The following is a 22,817-nucleotide window of genomic DNA, read 5'->3' on the forward strand; positions in this document are numbered from 1 at the left end:
AGGGCATATAGTATCTGGAACCAGAAAAAGGGGATTCTGGAAAAAGAAGAAAACAGTAATTCAATTAAAAAATACTGCAAATTAATTTCCTCTGCTCCTGAGCTGTTGCTGGGGAAAAGTGAAGGAGTTTGGTAGAGTAGAAAGCTATCATATCCATGCCTTATACTGGGTTTGGCACTTCAAAGAACACCATACATTTGCCATGCAACATAACCTCATAACCCTTCAGAATGCAAGAGTCTGGTTTCAGGATAGCAATACGTAAATGGTGAGATCCAAATGCACTACTTTAGATGTGGGTCACAGAAATGGCAGGCAGTCAGTTACAACCAAGTGCCCCAGGTGATATCTGTAATACAGACATCCTGTGCCAGCTCACAGCCACAAATCCTGCTTCATGGTATTTTCTTCCGTGCCATTAGAGACAGCACTTTTTGGCAAGAAAAGAGAGCAAGACCCCTCTGCTCCTGATTATATGGAGATCAGCCTGAAGGATCTCTGTTGCAGTCAGTGTAAATTGCCTCAGATTTGCACCACGGAGATTTGGTCCAAATCTATGGTAACTCACTCTAAACATATTCCCCAACTGAAAAACAACAGAAAACACCGTCTGAATTGAAAGTATTTGAGCAACTGACTGTGGTTTAAATTTAAATCTGACTCATAATGGGGTAGTGTGTTCCAGAGCATCTTCCTCCTCATACCTCCAAGCAGGGAGAGAGGCCCTGGAGGAAATGGGGGCTACCAGTGCCTAGAGGACAGACAGCTCTTCCTAGATCCTGAGCAAGCTCCACGGGAGCTCTTGATATGGACTGGGCCCTCCCCAAAATGGAAAGTCCAGAGGTCTCCCCATTTGCTTCGGATTCTTCACTGCAATCTGATGTGTATCCCCTGCTTTAACCTGGCACTCTTCATTTGCCTCAACCCTTGCTCTGATACATCCTGTGGATCCATCCCTCCCATCCACAGCCTCTCAGGTAATGCCATCCACAGCAGCCTCAGACAACGATGACAATAAAACACGATGCTTCAGCTGCGCTTTTTGTGATGCTTTATCATGTGTTAACAAAACATGGCACCACTTCCACAGGAAGTAATTATTATTTGTTATTGTTTGACTGCCTGTACATAATAAAAATACCTTAAACTCAATACCACACCACTCTCTGAAGGATGTCTTTTTACCCTGTAAGGGTTTCTGCTAGTTCTGCTTTGCAGTGGTGCCTATTTGTTTTTAGGAATGCTTATTCATAAAGGACAAGACTTTTTTTGAAGAGTCCAGGGACTTTATTCATAAATACAGAAGCACCTTAATAAAAGAAAGATGTGACGAAGTCTTCAAAGCAGGGAAGAAAACTGATGAACAAAGACATTCCCATAACAACTGAGCTTTATCTGATCAAATTCCAATAAAGCCTGCATTTGGCATAAATCTTTAAAAACATAGCAAGGGCCACTGCAGGATGCTAAAACTTGTTTATTTAATATTATTTCTCCTCCCTTCTCCAAAAGCACTTTATCCTCTTAATATTTTCTGAAGTCTTGGTGCACGCTGGGAAGCGCATTGAGTGAGCACGGCGTGGTGGAAGGACGGGAGAAGCGCGCCTTGTCTGAGCTCACGCCGCTTCCTTCCTTCCCTCCCTCCGGCTTCCTTCCCACTCTCCAACGTGCTCTGCTGATGATCAGCAGTATAACCACCAGATTAAGCCTCTCTTTTGGGCAGAAGAAACAACAGAAAGGGTAGTGCCTTTAAAGAATTTAATTCTCTGCAGATTCACTTAACCAGAGCCAAGAAGAGACAGAAGCTTTCATAACAGCCTTTTAAAAGTAACTTAATTCCTACTTCTGTGAGTTTTATTATTTTCCATCCTAAGACTTCTAAGTATGTGCACTGTACTTCCCATCTGTGCAGGAACACACAGATGTGACTGACTAATCCTTGAATACCAAGAGAGGTATTCTGGGTGAAAACAGACATTTTCTGCACACAGGGATTGCTACTTGCCCATTGGCTTTGTGGATGCATGCAGGGCACCTCCATGAGAATTAATCTCTAGGATTCACTGCCTGGAGAAATCCAGATGGCAGAAAACTTGACAAGCAGATCCATAACCACGCATTCCCAGCATAAATACGATGGGGTGCTCTCTGCTCCAGCTCAGGCTCTGAGGTGGGAACAGGGTCCTGCTGCTGCTGCAGCGCCAGGGGCCTGGAACAAGGGGCCACAGCCCTGGCTCACCATGCCAAGCAGCCCCAGACTGCCTTCCTGGAGTCAGTGCAAACAAGGGCTGTAAGAAAACACAAAGTCCCTTTCTGATGTGGTTTGGAAAAGGGAGCCAAGTACAGACTGAGGAAAGCTTAGCTGAAAAGGTGCAGTTTTGCGTTTCTTCTTTCATTTTAAGGGGTAGATCTGTAAGGTCAGAGGACCACACAAAGAAAGAATCAGGCAGAAAAACAAAATATTTATATTCTGCTTGCTTATTTTTTCAATTTACCCTGCACATCTGTCTCTAGCTGTTCCTAAAAGAGTCCTTTAGAATAACGTCCCTTCTGCATCAGTGGGATATATGCTACTACTAAACTGCCACTGAACTAAATCAGAAAGCTCTTAGAGGGCAATTAGAAGATGTGCACATGTTCAAGGACTATCTCAGTGAACCACAAGAGAGCTCTGATTCTCCCCAGAAGGCTTCTGCCTTCTGCCCCTCTTCTGAGAAAGACAAGGGGACAAAGGAACAACCATTCCTTGAAACTGCAGGTATGAGAGGAATTTCAAAAACCCTCATCAAGAAGAGCTCCACAACAAAGCAAAACACTAGGCAACCTGAAACTTGGTTTGGAGGAGAAAAAAAACCCCTTAATAATTAAATGTTGCTTATGCAAGATGAAAAACCACACTGTTCCTTCTGGGCACAACAGCCCTGGCAAGCCCAGCATGTATGTCACAAGACAGGAAGCAAAGCTCATGCACAGAGGAGGAGCGGCAGCTGCTCATGCCAGCTCCACCGGCAATCTCCTCTGCAAGGCTCACTCTCCAAGGCTTTTCATGCTGGAGTCAGAGATCTGACTAAGTCTTCAGCCCTTACAGAAGATAGCTGCCTCTCCCACTTCCACTGAAATGAGGATCTTCCTGACTGTCCCCTTTTACCTCCCATGCTTGTACCATGTTCACCACTAGACAACTCTATCTGCATTCTCAATACATTAATACACAGCCCTGAAGCTCCTCCATGACCACTGGGGCACCAATGCCTCCTATCCGTACCTCTTCACCTCCATCTGCAAATATTTTCTTCTTTCTAATCTCTAGGATTCATACGGTAACTTTTAGAATGCTTTCTATAGCACTGTTCTATAATACACCACAGAATCACAGAATATCTCAAATTGGAAGGGACCCAAAAGCATCTTGGGTCCCTTGTCTCTGATTTTTTTCTCCCTGCTTTTGTTTTTCCTGCTAAACACTGCATCCTTAGCTCATGTGCTGTGATGGACATGAGTTGCAGCAACATTTAGGGACTCTCATGCTCCTGGCAGAAGAGCTCCTGCCAAGGAACCCATGCAGTTCAGACTGCCCACCACAGAGTTGTAATACCCCCATACAAGGTTTTAGGAGAGCTGCATACAAGATTGCAAGAAACAAACATGACCAAAAGGAAATGATCCAGAGACAGCTTGCCTCTCTACAAGCAAAGGAACAAAGTAACATACCTAAAATATGCCTGGCACAAACACACAGGGCATGCTGCCTTTGGCTTGCCTGTTACTTGGTGGAGAAAAGATCTAATCCTACAATAACCTGCACTCATTACTCACCTAACACTTCACTTAGTTTGCTCCACCCAGCCTAAAAAAGAAACTGCCTTACTCACCAGCCATATATTTATCCAGGGACCCAAGTACCTGCCCTGGATGCAGGTGTCAGTCATTTCCATGGGCACAGGCTTGCTGGAGTCAGGCTCTTTCAAGTAAGCCCCAGCTGTTTCTCATCACAAGGCAAAATCCCAGCCAAGCAAAGGCCCTTTCTTCCATACCTCTGCTGAACTCTTTGTGTCCCATGTTCCTCAAACACAGAAAGGCAATGAACTGAGCTCAGGCAACCACAGCTGTATTCTTTTCAGGTGGCTGACTAACAGCTCTCAAAAGTAGAACAACAGAAAGCCCAGAGATGCTATCAACTCCTTTTAGGGTGTCTGAGCAGTGAGGTCAAGCCAGAATATACAATTGCTTCAGCAGGCTGCTGTGGCAGCTTCACTGGGACTCACAGAGTATTTCTCTGGGATGGTTGTTCTATACAGGCGACACCAGTGATTCTCAATAGAGGTTCTTAGCTTTAACTTTTAACAAATAATACATTATCTGCTCAACTTTTCTGCCATCCTGTTCTTGGAAAGGATGGCAGTCAGGTCACAGCTGCCAGTGACCACCTGTGGACCTGAACCACATTCAAATGGGAATTAACTTTTCCTACATTTAAACAACTAAACAGAACAATGCACTTTTCCAGCTGTCAGCTTCCAAGACTGGCTTTTACTATCACTTCAGCGAGGCCGTGAACCCAAAGTGCCCCCTCTCTCTGCTTCAAGTTTGTCTTCCACTTGACCAGACCAGGCAGGAAAAGCTGAACATTCAAAGTGAGGGAGAAGACTCAAATTTGCACCCACTGGATCCAACCTACACAGCTAATGCAGGCAGTAAGAACAAAGCTAAAGAAGGTCTCCATACACTTTTACAAGGTGGTATTCTATCCATCAGGGTTTTTAGCAAAACATGTCACAGGCTGCTGGAACAACCGCAAGTTTTACTCAGTATAAAACTTCTGGGAGCTGGGCCCCTTTTAGTTGCTGTGTTTCCCAGTGAGGAGAACTATGCTTTAGATGAAATATGCTCTAGACACTTTTTGCAAAAATGCACAGACTCTGTGTTAAATGAGGTTAAAGGCTCCGAAGTCCTTAAAGATTAAATTACATAAATCTTGTCAACACTCAGGAGTGAGTCATGGTGCATTTTCTTACTTGCTCCACAATCCCTGAAGTGTCCACTCCCTCGCCTCAACCCCCGGACTACTATACAGAAGCCAGATTTGAAACTCCTTAGCTTTGCAATTCAGTTTTAATTCAATTTCTACAAGGAAGTCTTAAAAAGCTTCTCCTGAATACGGGCCAGAGAGAGGAATTTGACCTCTGTGTAAACTACAGTTCAGGTCAGGTGTTGGGAGACAGAGATCTTGGGAATAACTTTTTTGATGTCTTGGTCTCTCACTTTTTTTTATATGCTGTGAAACACAAAATCACAGAATCACAAAGGTTGGAAAAGACCTCCAAGATCATGGAGTCCAACCTCTGACCAAACACCACCATATCAACTGGACCATGGTACTAAGTGCCATGTCCAGTCATTTCTTGAACTCTTCCAGGGATGGTGACTCCACTACCTCCCTGGGCAGCCTGTTCCAATACTTGACCATTCTTTCAGTGAAGGAATTCTTCCTGATGTCCAACCCAAATCTCCCGTGCTGCAGCTCAAGACCATTTCCTCTTGTCCTGTTGCTGGTTGCACAGGAGAAGCCAATATCCACCAGGCTACATCCTCCTTTCAGGGAGTTGTAGAGTGATAAGCTCACCCTGGAGCCTCCTTTTCTCCAGGCTAAACAGCCCCACATCCTCCAGCCACTCTTCATAAGACTCCCTCTCTAAACCCTTGCCCAGCTTTTTTGCCCTTCTCAGGACATGTTCCAGCACCTCCTTGCAGTGAGGGGCCCAAAACTGGACAGGATTTGAGATGCAAGCCCACCAGGGCTGAATAGAGAAGGGAAAATCACTATGCTGGTCCTGCTGGCCACACAATTGCTGATACAAGCCAAGAGGTCACTGGCCCTCTGAGCCACCTGGGCACACTGCTGGCTCAAAACTCTGGAGTCCTGAGGCTTTACTGCTAGAAAAACTTTGCACATGTCAGCTTCACATGCTTTCAAGTGAAGTCCTTTCTAGAGAAGGCACTGCAGTGAGAGGCTCCTTTGCAGAGAGGGGACCCAAGTGCTCGTCCCCAGGTTTGCTCTCCCTGCTGGATGGGTTTGCAGCAGCAAGGCAGGGAGCTGAGGCATGGGAGGTGCCTCCATACCTGGTACAGCTCTATCCGCTGCTCCGAGACGCGCGCCTTGGTGTTCTGCAGGCGGAAGACCCTGAACTCGGCCTTCACCAGGTTGGAGGCGTTCTTCTCCATGGCCGACACGTCAAACCGGACGATTCGGAAGTAAAGGCTGTAATAGCTCGGCGGGATGGCATCTGCAAGAAAGCAGTGGGGTTTATTCCTTTTCTTGGTGACAAAAACCACTGTTCCTTCAAACATTTTAATACAACACAGCCTCAGACAGGGAAATACCTGAAGCGCAGTTCAGTTTCCAATGGTCAATTTAGTACTATTAACAATTTAATAAAAATTAAGAAAATCTACTGTACGTGTTTTTTATATGACTGCCATATTAACAGAGGTTAACAACTACTTTCAACTCTACTTCAGGTCATGCATTTAAACCTCCCCTTTTTCAACCTACGGGTGGAAAATCCTGAGTACTTTTGAACTGAGGAAAAAACATAGCAGTTGGTACATGGTAAATGCCTTCAGGCTTACAGAGAGTTCACAGGGATCTGCTAAGACAACAAATAACAGCAGCTCATCTGATCTATACGTTTCCTGAAACCCACTTCCCCTCAGAATATTGAGTATGAATTAGCCAGCTTCAGATTTTATTCCATATCTAGTTATTAAAGGATATTTTTGGAACAAAATAGTCATTCTAATTATAGTGATGAGGGCTGGAAGAAAAGAGGAAGGAAAAACAAGGGGAAAAGGCAAGCAGAGAGTAGACACTATGAACAGGATTACATGAATTTTGACCCCTTGAAAGCAGTAAAAGCCATAAACATAACACCCCTTACTAGAAATTTGGTAAAAACAGAAAAAAAAAAACCCTGAAAAATGGGTTCAAGTCTTCAGCAGCAGTGCCAGACATCTCAGTTTAGGTTTCAAAACAGTGTTTCTGCTTCCCAGTGGTAAACCCCGACCAAAGGTAAGCAGCAAGGCAGTTTTGCACAAAACCAGGTAACCCTAAGGCATTCAGTCATCATCTGAGGCCCTTTCACACTGTCCAGAGCAACAGCACCAGGAGAAGTTTGCCTGCAGCACTCCTGCCTGACACCCAAACTCGCTGCAGAGACAGGAAGACAGTGGAAGGAGACAAGCTCACACTCCCCAGAGGGGAGATGAAATTACTGTAAGGCCTGATAAAAATCTCAGTTCAAATGAAGAGAACAGTTTCTTATTTTCTTACAGTGTGAAAACTGAAGTGGATAAATTAGAAAACAAAAAGGAAAATTACATTTGGGGGCTGGGAAAGCATTTTCAGCTGAGGAAGCACATGTGTTCTCACAGGTACATGTTTAATAACCCACCTGTTGTAGCTCTTTGAGGAAGTTCAAACTGACTATTTAATAAATGTAGCTATGAGAAAGTGTTTGATGATAAGAAATAATCTCAGCCTCAACTGTAGATGCATTGTGAGAGATGACAAGTTCTCAAAGCACTTCAAAAAAATCCTCTGAAAGTGTACTTCCCAAAGCAGACCCTCAGTATGATCAAACAGGTACAACTATGAAGAAGAAACTCCAGACTTCCTTATGATTCCACTTAATTAAAAAAAAAAAAAAAGGGTTCTCAGATTTACACATCTGCAGTGCTTGAAAATAATCCCCCAGGCATCATAATCACTATTCTTGGCTACCATGCTCATTGACAGGAAACTGCCACAATCTTACAGTGAGAACTCAAAGGCAAACAGATGCAAATTACTCCTACACCAAAGCTGCTCCTCTCTTCCATCAGCAACACATCAGTGCCAGAGTCTCTCAAAACACCAAAGGAAGGGATTGTGAGAAACACTTAACTGTATGCCACTATGACCTTGATATATTTTGCACATTCTTATAAAAGCTACTTGGTTCAGAGATTACATCCTTCTTTAAGAGAGAAATAGTATCTTCAGTTTATTTTTCCTGCTGTAGGAAACTCCAAGACTACCACTTGCTTTTCAGCCAAACCTAATCCTACTAGGAATATAATTTGGCATAATAATATGTATATATAAGATTGATGCTTCCAGGATGAGTTGTAAGTTGTCCTTCCTTGTCATTTGTCTGAGGCATCAACCTACCATTTCGTTCACTGTGGACAAGCCAAACTAGCAGCCCTTCACTTGCCCTGGCACAGACAAACCCTGTCCATCTTGACTTTATTTTAGATTGAAAAGCCCTATTTAACTGTCAGCTTGGTTTATATTTAGCTTCTTATTCCTAGAACCTTCTTGTGCTATATTTGTAGGCCTTCTTTCCAGTTTCTTTGTTTTAGATGCTGTATATTACAAACCTCTGAATATGTATCTGAGTGGATATTCCTGAGCCATTCCTGCATATACATTTTTTCTCTCCCTCATATATAAAGAAGACAGAGAATGAATACTCTTTTAGTGTGCCTGTTTTTGTGTGGCATATGTGCATTTGTATAAATTGCAAACGAGTATTTACCTTCCACTGCAAGGCAGGCATGGGAAACCCTCTATGAGTAAGCAGGAATTCTTGTCTTACAGAAGTTTCGTAAGATAGTTTTACATCTTTATATATAAAACCTCACATAAGAAATTTGATTTGTTTATCATTCATGACAGTATCCACAGGAAGTCAATTGAGGAAAAGGCATTATTCATGGAGAGATGAAAAAAAGAAGGAATGGCTGACTGCACAATTGGGGTTTATTTGAAAATTAATCAACATGAAGACTGAGAAATGAGACTTGCAACTCTCTTTAAAGGAACGATAAGAACCCCATGGAGTCTACAGGCTTTTGGATTGGCCTTTAAGCGATCTCAGATGCTGCAATTTATCTCTCTTTGTGACTCCACCTTAACCTGACAGTTTTATCAATTCAGATTCAGTTGGATACCTCTGCACTCCCCTCTGGTTTTGGCCCCATGACTTCAGCAGACACCAGGATGACTCTGACCAAGCTAGTCTGCAGTCACAGTTACCCTGCTGCAGACTAGACAGACTAGACTCCTGAAGTATTCTTTGAACTATTATCATTAATGAGTGTATATATTAAATCAATATATTTCCTGTAGCTAGGAAAACATAGATTTCTTTTGTTTTGGTGGGAGAGAGAATATTAAACGCAATGAAAGGTTCCGTTTTTATCATTTTTAAATTAGTCATTAAATCAAACCTCAAAAAAGCCTGAAGACTTCCAGCTGTAACAATCACAATCACCACAGCTGAGACGAGTTACACAACATAGCTGGAGATGGTGAAGGCAGCATCCATCCTCCTTCTCCCTTTAGGCTGCTAAACACCAAGCATCACAAGTATCACAAGTTTACTCTTTTTCTTTCTGTCTTTTTTTTTTCCTGTCTTGAACAAGCTGAAACTTCATCAGCTGCTTTACACAGGACAGTCCGAACTGCCAGGTTGAAACGTACTCTGGTATGTGAGTGATTAAGTGCATAAGGACACTGTGGTTTCTGTGCCTCTTACAGACTTTGTTCAATATCCAGCATCCTCCAGGCTTCTGTGCCAGCAGCCTGGACAGAAAGCAGCCCTGCTCTGACAAAGCAGAAAAACACCGATGGGAGGGTGCAGGAGACCCATCCCAACACAGTCTGCAGTATTGCTCCAGGCCTAACACTGTCCATGGGAGAGACTGGACACATTTTCTGACCAACCATCCAAAACAGCACACAGGGCCCCAGGAGCACCTGGGAGGAAAGCAAGGTGCAGTCAAGCACCCTGAAACTGAAAGCAGGGATAGGAAGTTTGTTTCACGCTGAAGATATTCCCCAAACCAGGAATAACCTGCATAAAAGGATGACACTTCTGCCTTGTGCAGTTGTGTTTGATGAACTGAGCCCTGCATTTCCACAGCTTTCCTCACAAGTACTGCATGTACTGACATTTCAGGAGAAACAAAACACTCTGTTTGACACAGCTCTTCTGAGAGTTGAGCTTTCGTTCTGGCGAGGAAAAAGACCTAAATTCAATTGTATCCAAATGAGGCTTTTTTTTCCCCTCTGAATTTTCATTTCTGCTATTGAAATAAAAAGAAATCAATTACATGCACAGCCCAAGTTAAGAAATGTAAACAACTTTTCTTTTCTTGTTGGAAGAGGCCAGACAGGCCGCCTTCACACATACACCCACACTGGAAAGGCTGAGAGCTTCAATCTAATCCTTCCATCAAGGGCTTGTAATAAATGCTCCAAAGATTTATTTTTATTCCCTTTTGTGTTTATTAAACTTTGGAGGGTTTCTTTTCCTTTTTCTTTTCTTTCTGGTGCTTTGCCCATTCTTTATTATGGCAGCTACAAAACACGGAGTGCCCTTTTCTTCTCGCTCTCCTTTTTTTCCCCCTCCTCATCTTTCTAACTGCAGTACATGAATGACCGTGTAGTAGGCTTTGAAGCAGCACATGCAAATATTTATAAGAGTAGCTTGATTGTTATTAAATGCAGTTGTTATGCTTTCCATGCTCTGGCAAGCTTCCCTAACCTCTCTAACTATTAGGACCATTTAGGCTGTTTAGATTGCAGCTCACTGATAGCAAATTCGATGGGTTTTTTCCTAACAAGCAGCATAACGTGACATCGTTTCTGCCTCTGTGTGAATTTCTCTCTCTGCTCAGCTTTGGGGTCCCTGCCAGGAGCTGGGTCAGGCTGCCTCCAAAGACATGCAGACAGGGTAAGTGAAGCAGCATGCGCTGGAAGGATGAACATCTTGTCAGCTCTGACAGCACATCTTTCCAGCAGGATCCCATCCTTCCTGTCAGGCACACTTCAGTCACAAATCCTCTCCTCTTTTCCAGGGAAAGTCTCTCCAAGAAATTAGAAGCTTGTTTAATGCATCTGGGCTCCCAAAGCCCATAATAATCACTCTGCTCACCCCTCCTGACCCTGATGTGACTGCAAAATCCTGCTGGAAACTGCCTCTGCAATCAAAGGGGACCAAATAATGGAAGCCACAGGTCATATCCAGGAACTGGGACTGGTCCTCAAGGGTAAATCAGTCATACATCACCTTCCCATTAGCTCTGAATCTCTGTCCCACTATGACATTAAGCTATGAGCACATCCATTAGCTGATCAGTGCTCTTGGATGGAGCACTTGAGCATCACTTCCAGGCTCCTGCAGCAAGGCTTCCAAGTCAGACAGTACAGAAGTAGTGCAAGAGACTTAACTCCAGTATTCCAGTTTTTATCTACCAAGTTGTCTCTGAGGTATTACCTTTATCTGTCATCAACCATTTGCTACTGAGGAAGGACTGTGCACTGAAAGTCAGGAACAAACCCACTGGGAACACAGTAGGTTGAGAAAGAGTAACTACCTAATTACCAGATTTTGGGACACATTTTTCACTGTTGAACCACTTGTTATTCCCTTTCTGAAACACATTTAATATCTATGACAATATATGAAAAGTAAACAACCCCAGGACATACCAGGTTGAAAAATAGGCACAATGAGGCAAAGAGGGAATTTTTGGAGGATACATTTATGAAATTATGTGCTCCTTACTTAAAATCTGACAAGAGCCTTCTGGTTCTGCTGCTACTTCCTCATTGCTTCACCAAGCCTGACTCAAAAGATGACTAGCCAAAGCAATGACTTCAACAGCAAACAGATCTGCTAGCCAGGTTTCCAGCTACCCAAATAATTCATTCCCTCAAGGTACTCCTACTGCTCTGGAGTTTGATGGACTCTGACACTTTTATACAACTGTCTTTTGTACTTTTAAATTCTGTAATGGTGAAAAACATCCTGCAGTTGTCTTTGGGTCAAAATGCAACTGGCACAGAAAGGATTCTGAGACATTGTAATTATCCCCTGAAGAATCACAGGATTAAGTTTAGGTTTCAAGTTCTCACAAAGACAAGAAGTAAAGCAAACTCCAGTAATTGTTAGTGGTGTAGCAAAGCTGCTACACAGAATTCTTGTACAAAACAGGTTAAAGTCCTGGCTTTGTGGGTCACCATAAAGATGCAAAGAGAAGGGCATCTTATTACATGCTCCCTTAATTTCTGTCACTTCTTCCCTATTAGCACATTGGAGCTGGATGTGAGTCTTACATTACGGTGGGCAACAAACCTTGTCTAGAAAAGCTACTATTGCTGTTTTGCTGTTTTAAGGCAGTAACAATTCAACACATTTAATTTTTTTTTTTTTTTTTGTAGTTGTTTTCCCTGGGCTGGATCAAATTGTGTTGCAAGTTTAACCTCAACTGTGCTTAAATGCTGCAGCTGAAAATGACTGCTTTGGATGTTATTTGGGTATGCAGACCATCGTAAGAGGAGCTGTAATTTTGCTACATCACTGAATTGTCTGCTTTAAGTAAATCTTATCAGCCCTCATTGAGATCCTTTTTTCCACTGGACTTTCTCTCTCTGCCACACTTTCACAATTATTTTCAAGTTACTAGTCTTTGTACACTCAGTCCAAAACAGCACTTAGTATGAAAAAGTCCATACTACTCACACCAGCTAGAAAGAAGGAAGAGAAAATGTCTATCCTGAACAATCAGCGATGGCTTCTTCTCTCCTCCCTCTCCTTCCATAAGGAAATAAAAACCCAGGCCAACATCACACACGTTTGTTTACCTCCTATGAGTGCAACCCCAAGAGTCTGGGCTACAGCAGATGCCCCAAATGGATCCCTTTTGGAAAACATTCCCAGCTATTCCATCACCCAAAAGGCAAAGGAGAGTCAAATTTAATACCAAAGAGAAAAGCTGCAGGAGCATTCTGCTGTATCTGAGATGACCAAAAGCGTCAGACAAAGTCTCCAGGATCCTGGGAATTACAGGGAGGAGCTGCTGCCTCACACACTCCTCATGCAAGGGGAGGGAGAGTTCAGGTGGGTGCAGCCTGCCACAGAAAAGAAAACTGTCCCCCATCACTGCTCATTGCAGGGAAGATTAGAAAATCTGAATGTGTTTCAGCAATGGGAGAAAAATACTTAAGGAAAACATACATAGTCCTTCCAGACAAGCTACACAATTTACTTTGGAGGAAATCAGTTGTTTGTGTGGGATGTCTGGAGCAAAAAGGTGACACCTGTGGAATACACAGGAAGACACCTGGAACTAAGGGCTACAGACTACATTTACAGAGTTTACATCTCCAGAAGTATGGTAAGGTAAATCAGTACAGAGATTGCAAAAAAACTTGCAACTACTTTACCACCCCAGAGCAGTCCTGGGGCAAATACAAGACACTATCCTGGTCCTTTACAGTCTCCTATTCTGACAGTGTGTTCTGTTGTGTGAATTCCTTTAGGAAAGTTCACTTTACTTACACAACTGTGAAGAAAGCAAAGGCTGCCCAGAAGATCACTTCTGCTATAAAACAAAGTTCTCTGAGCATTAACTTCTAGAAGAATCTGAATAAAAACTGAGCCTCTTGAATCAACTGCCTGGATCCAAACTTCTGAAGCTGAAGGAGAATCAAAAACTTGTTGAAATCACTGAAACTCTGGCTAAGATGAAAGAGGAAACTGTCTAGTCCCTCTCAGGAACACAAAACCAGAACTCCAACCCAGGCATATTTGATGTGACCACTCCCAAATACTCCTATTTCTTAAAAAGGAGCATGGAATACCTCCTAGGGGACAGACCCTCTGGACACAAAGCAGCTCACAGGCCCCAGGCCTGGTATTTCTTTTCCCTATTTGCAAAAGCAAGAGTAGATGGAAACAGGTAAACCAGCACCTCACATGACAGCACCTGCACAGTGCTCAACAGACACTTTCTGCCCCTGCCTTTATGACTGCTTGAATGTGAATTTCCTGAAGAGAAATTCCACCATATGAAGTCACTAGACCCTCCTCTCTCTGCCTGCCTTCAAAGCCTTCCAGGCTGTTGGCTCATTTTCCCTCGTCCATGCTGAAACACAGGGGCTGGGTAATGCGAACAACTCTGAAACATCACTTGAGCACTGTTCTCAGGTCTAAAGTTTGAGCCATTTGAGCAATGCTTCATTGGGGCAACTTACTTACTTGGGATTATTCTGGAGAGTGGCAAATGCTGAGCTTTCCATTCCAGACCATCTTTCACATATATAAACCTCCAGGCATTTTAGGAAGTCTGAAAGGTCTGACCTCAATTCTCCTCTTCTTGAAGTCCTCTTTACACATCACCTGTCAGCTGGCAAAGCAGCCAGAGAGGGAATGTAAACACAAACCCTACTGCTATCTTTGTTTCTCAACAAAGAAGTCTTAATCTTGTGGCAGGTTAAAACATATAGGGTAAAGGTACAGCAAAACCACTCTCTCTCTCACACATGAACCCCCTCTAATCTCACTGCTGTGTATGCAACACTGCAATTTTTGTAGTGAGACAGAAAAACACATCTTCAGATGTGTCCCTCACTCCTGTGCTGGGTGCCAGCACAGCAAGCCCATGACCATTCTCAGGAGAAGCAGATCCTTTTCTGCAGGCAAGGTGCACGACAAGCTAACAGGAAAGCTGCTGTGTCTGTCAACAGGCATTAGAACAACTTACAAAGATGCCAAAGCCTCTCCAAAACCTGAGTAAAGTTTTGGTCCCAGTGAAGTCACCGACCAAACATTCCCAACACTTTCAAAAGGGCCAGGAATTTACCCCTGCAACTGCAAGCACAGAGAACATTTTCAACACAAGGAAACTGTCTCCAGCCTCTCTGTGAATTTATCTGCCAACAAAAGGCCCTTCAGCTTTCAGCAGTTATTTTGTGAACATTCAGGGAAGAAGAACTCCTTTCAAATCCCCATCAAGATCCTTTGAATGAAATCCCAGGTTATCATGTATCACCACTGAAATCAAATATGTAAATAGATGTGTGTTTTGTTTGGAAATGTCTCAGGTATGTACTTCGCTATTCTACTTACACTGGAATGTAAGAAAAATACTCCTAGTGTCTTTCATCTCTCTCCATGAAAGGCTGCTCCTCTTTCAGCTAGCAATCATAAGGAAGAATTGCAAGTACAATTGCCTATCTCATCTTAAAAAAAAAAAAAAAAGGTGGGGCAAAAATTAAAAGCTCACCAGGGAACGCAAACCTTTCTCACAGCAGACTAAGACTTGAGTTGCTGGCACAGTTCAGCTGAGGTTTTATGGCTGCAATGACCTCAGCAAGTGAAAACAGAGCAAACCAACCTGCTGCTCACAGGACTGACCAGCAGTCTTCCCTGTAACAGAGACCTTTTTTCCCTTCCATTTCCCAAACTCCTTCTGCTTGCATGCTACTGAAGTGGTACCTTCTGTAACAAGAGACCTCTCTGCTGGCAGACTGAAGAGGCAGACATGATCACAAGTCCAGCTGCACTGCTGTGTATCCCACTGCTTTACACACACATTGGGATGCTGACTGCAGTGCCTGAAACCCCCTAGCAGCCATCAGTGCTCCAACCTCCACCCCCAAACTCGAGTCACCTTGAATAGTTTTTATCTCAGAAAAACATTTTGCCTTCTCAAGAGCAGATTAGGTGTAAGGTTAGATTTATGTGTGTGTGTTTGAGAAAGTCTATATATGTTTATTATTTTTTTAAATCCTTCCTCTTCCTGACACCCTTCTGATGAATTTCACTTGCACTCACAGCCCATCCAGCAGGATTCAAACTGGCTTCACCATGTTACTACTGTTCCATTTTACTAATGAACTATATTTAAAAAATATGCTTTGTTCAGACATACTTTTATTGAATCCCTCAAATTCACACAGAAAATTATTTCTGTTATAAATCTATCTTCCCTGTCAGTATATGAGGAGAGCCTGGCATGCCTGCACGCAGCTCTTCACACTCTGCATCTCTCCCTCCTCTCAGCTCCAGGGTTTCCACAGGCATGAGGCCAAAGGCAGCAGCATCCTGCTGCCCTGGGGACCTGCCATCCATGGTAAGGTAAGAAAGCTGCACTCCCTCAGCAGTGCCCAAGGCAGAGAAGCCAAGCAGCCCACAGCCATGGGACATTGGTCCTACAGGGCCAGCCAGAGCAGGTGCCCCCAGAGCTGGGGACCAGGGTGGTCTTTTGGGGCTAACCTCTCTAAGGAGATGGACTCAGTACCTCCTTTAAGGCGAGCTGTGGTCACCCATCTGTCTGTCTGTCTGTAAAATCAGGCTGCTGCGCTCTGACAGCAAACACGCTCCTCACAGGCTCCGACCTGCGCCTTTAGTGCTGGATGACTTAAGCTGCCTTTTAAGCCCATGAATGCCATCTCCATTTTAATCCTCTGCGTAGAATGGCTCCTAATCACAAGCTTTGTTACGAAATCCACGGGGATAGCAGGAAATCTCTTGGATATGTCCTAAGGATTTTATTATGCCAGAGCAATGCAACTATACAAAAATCTACTTTACAAAAACGTACTGCTGCAGAACAAAGCTGCACTGGAGAGAAAAAAAACAGAACTGGAAAACATTCTGAATTATTTAAAGAACTAAGAAAACTTTTCCCAAATCCAATTTTCTCCAACAGTGTCACAACAACCACAAAGCCGTCATACATGACAAACTCAGTAGTGTTGAAATCAAGGAAATGGCAGCAAAAAGACATTCTCAGGCTATTTCACAATTCAGTTTAAGCTGCTGTGTTTATGTGCCTTTTTACCTTAGCACAGAATAATCCAAATATCACTCCTCTTGATCAAGTCCAACGTTTTATTTCTCCTCTTATACATCTGCAGGGCAATTCAATCAGCTGGAATTCAATCTAAGTGATCTAAGTGGTAAAACCAGTTTGAATATTTAGCACAGTAGCAGGGTAAGAAGCCCACCACTCTGCTTCAGAGAAAGAGCACAGGCATAGGCTTCCTTCTAAACAGAATCTTCTCAAATTCACCCTGTGAGCTTTTTATGCAGCCACGTACTTAAAGGATTTCCTGCCTCAGAGCCCGTAGCAGTGAGGGAGCACAGGTTGAACCCAGTCCTTGTGATGCTCCTCAGACTGAGGAGAGCCTACAGGATCAAATCCTCCATGCAGCTCACATTTGTAATGTGATTTTTGTTACTGCTTTCACAACCTACCCAGCCTGTGTTTTGAAAGGCCTCCCCTAGCAGGAGCAGGAGTAGGTAATAGCTTTCCTGCCTCTGCTGTTGGTAGCCTTGGCAGTCTGCACTCCTCATGAGAGAGGTGAAAATGATCATCCACCTTTTGCAGAGATTGCTCATTCCACTCTTCTCAGGCTGGCCTGTGGACAGTCACCTCCTACTAACACTCTCCAGGCCTCCCAGCCTGGATTACATTCCAGGCTAGATAGAGTCATCCAGTCTCCCCAGATTTTTTTTTGGTTTCAACACGGGAAGAGAGTATAGTTTCAACTGACAGAAGTTGGTCAAGGCAGGTCCCTTGCACAGAGATGAAATTAAACAGTGCATCCCACAGAAGCCAGCAGGACAGCAGTCTTTGCTCAGTCACAGATGACTATTGAGTAAGAGTATACCATAAACCAAGTCGTCCTAAGCTACTTTTCCTTTTATGATGGACATAGAAAGAGCAGTGTCCCTTTGCCAAAGGTCTGGAGCACCAAGTCCTGTTACCTGTGGCTGCAGGTTGCATGTAAGGCAATGTACCTTTGAAACTGTGAACTCTCCTTTTCCTCCTCTTATCTGTATATTTATGCAGCCCCACAACCACAGTTTTTAGGTGCACATCTGTCATTCATCACAGTTGGTGGTAGCTCTTTTACTTTTGCTGCCTCATCTCACTTGGAGCTCTCCCACCATTTCATTCCTTTAAACCACTCAGGCATTTTCCCTCTTCAATTAGTCCCTTAAAACTTTCCTTCCTCTGTAAGCTTATGATTATTCTTTCATTAGTGTATTTTGTGGTGCTCTCTAAGAAGAACAAAACAAAATAAACCTCTTTCCCCCCAAAATTACACTGTCCTGTTCTGAATAACTTGTAAGAAAAAAGAGCCAAGGCACAGACTGATAATGAAGGTAACACCATCAGGTTTCACCCTCTTCTGGAAGAGAAAGAGACTAGAATTCAATATACAGCCATAAACCATAGGAAATCAAATAGGTCTCTGCAAATGAAAGTTGCCTGTGAAAATAGTTTCCAGGTTTATGGTTTTAATTACTACATAAATGAATGGAAAACAGGATTAAGGAATTTGTACAATTGTTAGACACCATATTTGGAATCACAGCCTTTTTTTTTCAGCTACAATACCATGAAGGCATAATCCAATAAAGTCCAAGTGAACTAGATCCAATTTCTCCTTGATACTTAGCTTGGTAGACAAAAGTCTGAAATAATTCTCCAGCAGCACTCCTGTGGGACTGCAACATGCAATATCAGAGTGATTTTGCAAAGCTTCCTCACTTATACTCAGGCTTTGGATTTTATGATTTGCACCCATTAAAAACGTCTATGACTTCCAGTTTTTCAGCTTTGCTCATTTACTAACTCTGTTTCTAAACAAGATTTCAAGCACCAATTGAACCATGGACCACGACCCCCTCTACAGAGGTCATCTGAATTGATAAAGTCATCTGGGAATCAATCAAAACATGCAGAGGAGCAGACGTGTTGGAACCACTCTTGTGCCTTTTGAAGAATCCATTCATATTTGCAAACACAAAAGCTTGGTGCCTTTCATTCACAGCTACAGTAAGCCTTTCCTTTTTCCTTCCTTCCTTCCTTCCTTCTTTTTCTTGTTTTCCTTTTACATGTTGATTTTAGCATGGACAAACTGCCCATGAGTGACTGCTCTTTACACATCTTCATGTAAGTCAATTACCTATGGAGAATTTAGCATGCTGTACCAGTTCAGTCAAGCTTTTCTTCTATAAGCCTAAAATCCCCCTAAGGCCATTCTCCTTCACAGGCTTGCTGCTCTTTATCTCCAGCTGAAATGAAGCTCAGTAAATATTACACTTGCAAGGTAACAGGTCTGGAATGTGAAGCATCTAGAACTCAGCAGAGTCTCTTCTTGGAGTCTCATACATACCTTGTTGCCTAGTGCCAAACAGTATTTGACTGGCCTTATTCAATTCAAATAAAGATATTGCTTCCCATGACTGTACAAACCTCTTAAAAAACAAAACCAAGTTAAGAGAAATGCCCTCTAAGAAACGCCACTAAGAGAAGATAAGAATGCTACATGGCTTTTTGGAGTCCCTGAAAAAAGCAGCGTCTCAAAGAGACCTTTCCATCTGGAATATATACTTACATTTTTGTTATCATCCTTCACAAATTACAGAAAAGAGAAAGAAGATAATGGCTGGGGTCTCATGCTTTGTCCTACAAGATCCTTGCCTGTCACATGAACTGCACAACAGCAAGGACCAACATGGGCAAACTTCTGTCATTCTGTAACTGAGTTTACAGAATAGCACTGAGAGTCAGTTGCTATTTAAGTATAAGAACAGTCACAAAGCAACAACTAAGTCACAATCCTCCTAATAATCAAGCCTTATTGATTGGCACCATGTAGCACATATTGGCATGGAAAAAATCTAAGCATTTCTCACCTTCTAACCTAGGGCTGTGTCCATACAGACTCAGTCTTAACTAATGCTAACTTCCAAGTGCTCTGTTCAGAACTGTAAGACCCTCTAAGGCTGGAAGAGCTCTTCTGAATTTAACATTTGCTTCTACTAATTTACTGTATGTATTAGATGCTTTGTGTCAGCACAAGTTAGAAAGAGACAGCATTCCCAGCTTTTCTCCCATGGGAATGCAATGGCTCGCCAACCCAACAGGTACAAGCTCTGAATGGTATAACTTGACTAATTTACAAGGTTATGCCTTGCTAACCTAATTCTCAGAAGCCTTGGGCCAAAATGCCTCTCAAAATTTGAAACAGAAACAAACAAAATGAATCTGAAAAGACACCAATATTCATCACAGATGTTTATTAAGAACTTCTGACTAGTAGCAAGGTGTACAATGGAAGACCACAGGTTCTCAGACCCTCTTGTTCCAACTTGATCTTTTTTTTAATCCAGTGCTGGAAACATTCTAGGTACTTATGACTAAAAATGTTTTATTCCAACAGTCTACTTTTTAAGGAAACCCACCTCTTTCCAGTCTGATCTTAACTGTGGCCTCCAGTTTCTACTGGTCCAAGCACAGGAAGACTGAGTAAACAATGGCCTTTCTGAGCACATGAGAGCCCCTCCATATCACTCCTGAACAGTGATACAATTACAAAAAATCTTAAAAATTTAAAATATGTATTGCCAGAAAAGCAAGAAAAAAAAGGAAACAAAAAAGAAGGAAAAAAAAAGAGATGAAAAAAATATTTTCTTTTTCCCGAATAATTTCAATTTAACATAGTAAGGTGTCCTAGACAGTTTTCTAAGTCTTAAAACCATCCCATTTCAAATGTTAGTTTATGTAAATCTGGAAAGTTGCCTTGTCTGGAGTAAAATCACATACAGATTGAAAAAGGATTAAGGTTTTTTTTGTTACAATATATGCAGTTTTTATACTTTAACCTTCTAGTGTCTGAGATGGAAGAAAAATGGGACAGTTGGGAATAAGGAGAAGGGGTATGGTAGTGAACCTGCAGCAATGGCTGCTGCAGGTATGGACTCTCTTTTTGCATTGCACAAGGTAATGCAGGGCATTACAGACATGAAAATGTCATTTTATAGCGTGGCTCCTCCTTGTGACAGGTTAACACACAAGGAAATGGCAGAAGTTCGTATCATAGTGGACATTCAGCTCTTGTCTGTGCTATTCTTGTCTGTGAGTGTTCAGGTTACAAGGCTAGACTGGCTTTCCTGTGTCCAAATAAAACAGCCAGATTGATCCAGTTGGATTTTCCAAAGGGCAAGATAACCGTCTTTCCCCGAAATACTACAAATATCAATCATTCCGAGTGCCGCCACCTGCCTGAGATCCATCTGCAGAGAACTGGCTTTTGGACAGGCATCACCACGAAGGAGTTCCTGATTCCTTTGTCCTTGGTGAGCTTTCTCACACCCTGGAGGAGACCCCATGATAACAGAACTGTGGTGCAGGAGAGCTGGGCACCTGAGGTACCAGAGTGACAGGGGCCCGGACACACACCTCCAGCAGGTACCACCAGGACAACAGAACTACACCCCAGCTCAACAACAGATTGCTTATTGCCTCCTATTTTAACGACAGGTTTTGCTCAATTTATTCAACTCTCTCCCTCCAACTGAAGTTGCACCTATTTTCTTTTAAATTGTTATGGTAATACCCCCCAAAATTTGCTTTACATTGGCAAGCAACTTTAGTTTCTGCTCTTTTGGGCGCGCATAAATGTTTGAGGCAAAACTCTCTAGAGAAAGAGGCGTGCATACGAACAGACACACTTATATGCACACGAAGAAACAAAAAATATAAAAGAATATGTTTCAGACTAACAAAATGACATCCAACTAAATATTAGAAAAAGATGTTCTGACCATTTATGATTCAGAAGAATCCAAAACTAACGCAGACTCCAGACAGAGATCACATTCAGTGAAAGAGCTCCACAAATTGCATCATACAACACCATGACTGCGATAATGAATATGGATAACAACTACAGGGTCAGCGTCTGCATTTCTTAAGGATCAAAACAGACTAGGAATGCCTCAGCAGCTTCTTGGAATAAGCTAAAGAACGATTTGAAAACACTTTAGTTCAAAGGAGCATGAAAACCATGCAAGTTTTAAATTTTCTGCTCTACATGCATTATTAGTCATACTTCCTACTGGTGGGACTGCACAGGTTACTCAGCTGACCTGTGCAGAAGCAGGGCTCCAGAAATAAGTCTTTACTTTTCCAGACACATGACACTGACACAAATTACATATGATACTTAAGTTTAAGGATCATATTCAGAGGGAACAAGCCCTGGAAAATAGCTGTGAAACAGGGAACTGTCCGAAGAGTTTGCTGTTGAGTTGGGTGTTTTGTCTGAAGTACTGGTTGCATACTCTGGAGGCAGAGTTGTCCTCAATACTGATACAAAAGAACAGGTGACAGTGAAATATCACACCTATCTATACAAAACAAAGAATGCTTCAGGACTATTCTAGCTCTCCCCAATCCAAGGCTGACTCTCTATCAAAAGAAAAAGCTCCACATTTCAGAGGTGAAACTTCAGAAGGAATTTGTCTTCAAAATGCACATAAATTACATCAATAATGAGGTGACACCTTTGTCCTGGTTCTGTACTCTTGATACACAGGTACTACCAGCACTTGAGGATCACAGATACAAATGAGAAGTATGGGACACCAGCTAACCACCCGACAGTCACATCAAGCAACAATAACCAGTTTTTTGCCATTTTCAAATTTACACAACAATAGGTTATTTTACATAAACAAAAGTATTACTAGAATGCACAAAATAAGCATAAATATTAAAATCACTGCAAAAAAAAATTAAAAAATTATTCAACTGAAAGGACATGGCAAGACAAGGGCTGATGGTGTACTGCAGATAAACAAGCTCTCAGGGCATCACTGCAGCAAAAGTAATGTGGTCTCAGACTGAAAGGAAAAGTAAGGTCTGTTACTACAGAAATTAACTGGGATCACACACACATACAAAATATTTCCTTTTAGTACCGCACATCTCTTTCCAGTAGGACGGAGTCAAAATGGAGAGAAGTCAGAGCTAAGCAAGGAGGTCCAATGGCTCCAGGGTGTAATGAAAGGAAACAAAGACTGAATAGTTCATTTTGGAAATAAGTTATGAAAGTGCTAATCTAAGGATTAGGTGAATAGCACCTACGTATGATAAACCACATCACCAGTTAATCTGTGGCA

The 22,817-nt window shown here is 42.5% G+C and overlaps 1 protein-coding gene across 1 annotated transcript in view; it reads right to left on the reverse strand.

Annotated features, from left to right (window-relative positions):
- The window catches only part of TGFB2 (transforming growth factor beta 2), a 60,851-nt gene that overhangs the window by 16,713 nt on the left and 21,321 nt on the right, over nucleotides 1–22,817 (reverse strand). Inside the window, exon 2 of the mRNA XM_071425936.1 lies at nucleotides 6,121–6,284. Within this exon, the coding sequence (XP_071282037.1) occupies nucleotides 6,121–6,284 (164 nt within the window). The remainder of the gene's footprint in view (nucleotides 1–6,120; nucleotides 6,285–22,817) is intronic.

The sequence above is a fragment of the Agelaius tricolor genome, unplaced genomic scaffold (assembly GCF_023055355.1).
Source record: "Agelaius tricolor isolate 1412-34295 unplaced genomic scaffold, bAgeTri1.0.p SCAF_1, whole genome shotgun sequence".
In the NCBI taxonomy this organism is placed as follows: Eukaryota; Metazoa; Chordata; class Aves; order Passeriformes; family Icteridae; genus Agelaius; species Agelaius tricolor.